The sequence below is a fragment of the Myotis brandtii genome, unplaced genomic scaffold (assembly GCF_000412655.1).
Source record: "Myotis brandtii unplaced genomic scaffold, ASM41265v1 scaffold1554, whole genome shotgun sequence".
Classification (NCBI taxonomy): Eukaryota; Metazoa; Chordata; class Mammalia; order Chiroptera; family Vespertilionidae; genus Myotis; species Myotis brandtii.
Window position 1 is genome coordinate 69627 of NW_005355638.1, and position 4447 is coordinate 74073.

Consider the following 4447-nt stretch of genomic DNA (forward strand, 5'->3'; position numbering starts at 1 on the left):
GTCCCCCTCCGCCTCCCCAGCGGCGAACGGCGCCCCCGACACATAGAAGCTGTTACTGGTCATGAGCGAGGCCCTGTCCACGCCCCCCGTCCAGGGCTCCTGGGCGCGGGCTTCCCTCTGCTGCTGGTGGATGTTGGCCCTGAAGCAGAAGCCCCTCGCGCACGCGTCACTGAAGAAGGCTCTCTGCTCCGGGTTCCCCGCCTGGACCTCGGTCAGGTGGAAAATCGCCTTCAGGACTAAGACACACTGCTCACAGGAATGTGTCTTCTCAGCGGCCGGCGCCGGCTCGGACGCACTGACCTGCGGCTCCGGGTCCGCAGACGCGATCTGCTCACAAGGGGCCTCCTCGTCCGCCGGTTTGTGCCAGTAACCTGGAAGCAGAGAGACGCAGAGGAGAGGGATGCCGGCGCGGGCGGCCGGGGCCAGCCCTGTCACCGCGGCTTCTCAGGCTGCATCGCCGGTTTCAGGGGGCTGTTGGACAGTAAGAGCCTGGAGGCAGGCTGCAGATCGAGCTGCTGGCCTCTGAAGATCAGAGAATAGGGGAGACCTCGCCAGAAAACCCCACAGAGGGCATGCACCACACGGGAGAGGAGGAGGCCTTCCAGACCTTCCTTCCGCTAACAGCTTCCAGCGAGGCTTGCTGGCTGGTGACACGGGCCAATCAAACTCAACACGAGTGGCCTGGCGCCCACACACTAGTGAAGGACGTGTGCGCAGCTCACAGCACATGCGCAGGTCGACACTGGAGAATAAAGAAGAGGGAGCAGGTGATGGCAGAGGCCTCAGAGGGGAGGTGGCTGGGAGATCACAGGTAAGATGACAAGACAGCCAAGTGCCAAGTACCCGTGCGGCCAGTGGCACAGGCACCAGCACACGATTGGAAACAGGGTAGAAGCGGGCAGGGCCTGAACACTGCCCTGTGCCACGCTCTGGCCCGGTCGCCCCTCACCAGGGGAGCCGTCCTCTGAGGCCACCCTGACATGTGCGCCCTGTGAAAAAGTCAGGGCTCCCCGGCACCTTCCACTGTACCTACGCTCAGTGACCGAGTCTGAATGAGGGACAACAGGGGTGAGCAGCCAGCACAGGCCAGGAGCACCCCGGCAGACATTAGCATCCAGGGGAGACAACATTACAAAAACCTGACGGTGGATCTCACAAGGACAGCCCCTGGTTCCTGTGAGTGATGACCATGACCTGGTACAGGAAGCCGCAGAGAGCTCTAGGCTAGAGGAAGGGGCAGAAAGGGAGGCCACAGATGTGGACGCAGTCGCCCTGCAGGGAGGGGGGGGGTGCAGAGGTGGGCGCACTACGCTGTCGGCAAGGCTCCCGACTCCCAGACTCTCCCCGCACTTGCTGAGGCAACAGGGGTTAGGGCTGCTGGGGTGCCCCTGGGGCAGGGCCCGCCACAGCTCAGCACCGGCACATGTGACCAGAGACTGGGGGTGATTAGAACCTGCGGTCTGGTTGTGGGACTGACACGGCCATTGCTGGAGCAAAGGGAAGGCAGGTTACCACCTCGGACGCTAGGAAGAGCAGGAGGGTCTTACCCACGGAGGCCACGAGTGTACAGATCTCCAGCATCACCTCGCAGTACAGGAGCCTCTCCGCCGCATCCAGGAGCCCCCACTCCTCCTGGGAGAAGGCGATGGTCACGTCCTCAAAGCTCATATCCTGTCACAATAAGCACAGTTCACGCCGCCATCAGCTTCTCTCCTAGGGTGTACGTTCACCCGACCCGGCGTCTCCGTTCATCTGCGCCCTCCCACCTCTGAGGAGACAGCAGGCCTTGGTCCCATCGAAGTCACCCTCCCCTTAGGTCCCCGCTGACTCCGTCTTCCCACAGCCACAGGGAGATGGGCAGAGAGAGGACGCCCGCGCTGAGGCCACCTGCCCCTTGTTAACACAGCGGTGCCACCAACACGGGGCAGGGGACAAGCTGGCCGGAGAAGGACTGAGCGATCAGACACTCGTCGTCGTGTCAGGCTGCCCTGTGATCCTGCACACGGTCCCTCCAGGGAACAGAACACGCGGCCCCACCTCCATGCTGAGGACCGTTCGCAGGCGCTGAGGCAACCCCAGCTCCGCACACAACTCCCTGAACCTCACTCGCGCACACAGCTGCACGCCCGGAGCACAGCTGCAAAGGGGGCGCAGCCGGCGGGACGGACAGCGTGTTCCTGGTCAGCCTCGCTCTCATGATACTAACTAACCGCCTGCCTCACCTACCCCTGCTCCCCACTCCCTGCTCCCCACTCCCGTCCCCAGCAAGCGGGGGGAGTGCAGTCTGGGCGGCACTGAGGTCCGCTATCTCACTGAGGCCCCGTACATCACTGTATCCGCCTCAGCAACAGGCAGGAAGGGACATAAATGACATCGAAGCTCCGGGCCTGGCATGGAGGACCACAACACCCCCTCCTTCCAGGCAACTCCCCGGGGAGCCACATCACGTTTCCACCAGATACAACAGACATGGGCTCGCCCTTCATTCACTCTCATGTCAATGCCAGGGCCCTGTGGCCATGAGCTCACACGCCCTCTCCACGCGCACATCACTGTCCCGACCACACCTCTCCCGCCTGCACGCCCACCGCCCGGCCCCTCCTGTGCGGCACCACATCATCTCCTTGGCCTCTCTCTTCACTGCTCAGCAGATGGGGTCCGGAGAACGTTTGGAAAATTCTAAGGGGATCGAGCACTGCCCGGGCTCTGATGGTCCACATCACAGAGGCGGCCGGAGTCCTGCCCCGAGGGCCTCCCTCCTGACGGTTCCTTGTTCCCACGTCACATGGGCTCTCAGGTGCCCACAGCCTCCCCCACTGGTGCTGCACCTCATGTCCCTTCACAGTCACAGCTTCCCTCTCCTCACCCCACCCAGGCCCAGCCCCAGGGGCCCTCTAGCCTGTGCCCAGTGAGTCTCCCAATGACCCGTGTGCAGCTGGGCTATCGTGCCGGCCGCGTGCCGCTCCCCACCACACCAAGGGGCACAGCATCGTCCTGGTGAGGCTCCAGGGCCGTGACTGCGGACCAGCCCCCGACACCCTGTGTGAGCTGCTGCTCTGCCTCCATCCATCTCATGGCCACTCACCCCTCGGAGGCCGTGACCTCTACCCAACCGGAGTCTCCCTGCCCCCCTCTCCACATGGCCGCCTCGTCTGTAACCTGTGTGACACCCACTTCCCACAATCGGAGGCCCGCACAGGAAGCCCGGGCCTCGGGCTCAGCCTCCTCTTCCTGAGCTGCTGCCACCACCATCCTCCCGACCAGGATTCCTCGTACAAAGGGAGCTGCAGCTCCTCCCGGTCCAGGCACCTCCACTCCCTTCTGGGGAGTCTCCACCCTGAACGCCTCCTCCAGTTCCAGACGCCCAGGAGCTGCTCGCAAGCATCTCGCTCCTCACGGGCCAGAAATAAATCCCTGATTTCCTCAATGAACATCGCCCTCACTGCTACGGGCTTCCCCGTCTCAGTGTACAGTGATCCCATTCCTCCAGGAGCTAAACCAGGGGTGGGCAAACTTTTTGACTCCAGGGCCACAATGGGTTCTTAAAATGGATCGGAGGGCCGGAACAAAAGCATGGATGGAGTGTTTGTGTGAACTAATATAAATTCAAAGTAAACATCATTACATAAAAGGGTACGGTCTTTTTTTTTTTAGTTTTATTCATTTCAAACGGGCAATAGTTTGCCCACGGCTGAGCTAAACCCACAATTCTTTTTTTTTTTAAATATATTTTATAGATTTTTTACAGAGAGGAAGGGAGAAGGATAGAGAGTTAGAAATATTGATGAGAAACAACCATCAGCTGCCTCCTGCACACCCCCTGCTGGGGATGTGCCCGCAACCAAAGTACATGCCCTTGATCGGAATCGAACCCGGGACCCTTCAGTCTGCAGGCTGACGCTCTATCCACTGAGCCACACCGGTTAGGGCTAAACCACATGTCCATGCCATCCCTGCCTCCTCTCTCTCTACCTTCCAATTAGAAAACCCAGGCAGCCTAACCGGTTTGGTTCAGTGGATAGAGCGTCGGCCTGCGGACTGAAGGAGTTTGCCCACGGCTGAGCTAAACCCACAATTCTTTTTTTTTTTAAATATATTTTATAGATTTTTTACAGAGAGGAAGGGAGAAGGATAGAGAGTTAGAAATATTGATGAGAAACAACCATCAGCTGCCTCCTGCACACCCCCTGCTGGGGATGTGCCCGCAACCAAAGTACATGCCCTTGATTGGAATCGAACCCGGGACCCTTCAGTCTGCAGGCTGACGCTCTATCCACTGAGCCACACCGGTTAGGGCTAAACCACATGTCCATGCCATCCCTGCCTCCTCTCTCTCTACCTTCCAATTAGAAAACCCAGGCAGCCTAACCGGTTTGGTTCAGTGGATAGAGCGTCGGCCTGCGGACTGAAGGGTCCCGGGTTCGATTCCGGTCAAGGGCATGTACCT

General features: G+C 60.1%; 2 protein-coding genes across 2 annotated transcripts in view; both read right to left on the bottom strand.

Moving 5' to 3' along the window:
- Nucleotides 1–1617, bottom strand: part of LOC102258975 (zinc finger protein 883) — a 25331-nt gene extending 23714 nt beyond the window's left edge. The window contains exon 1 of the mRNA XM_014536015.1: nucleotides 1548–1617. The gene's annotated coding sequence lies outside the window, so the exon portion shown is untranslated. The remainder of the gene's footprint in view (nucleotides 1–1547) is intronic.
- Nucleotides 1–4447, bottom strand: part of LOC102262862 (zinc finger protein 883) — a 26554-nt gene that overhangs the window by 1649 nt on the left and 20458 nt on the right. The window contains 2 exon segments of the mRNA XM_005861708.2: nucleotides 4–371; nucleotides 1548–1671. Of these exon segments, the coding sequence (XP_005861770.2) occupies nucleotides 4–371; nucleotides 1548–1668 (489 nt within the window). The 5' untranslated portion in view covers nucleotides 1669–1671.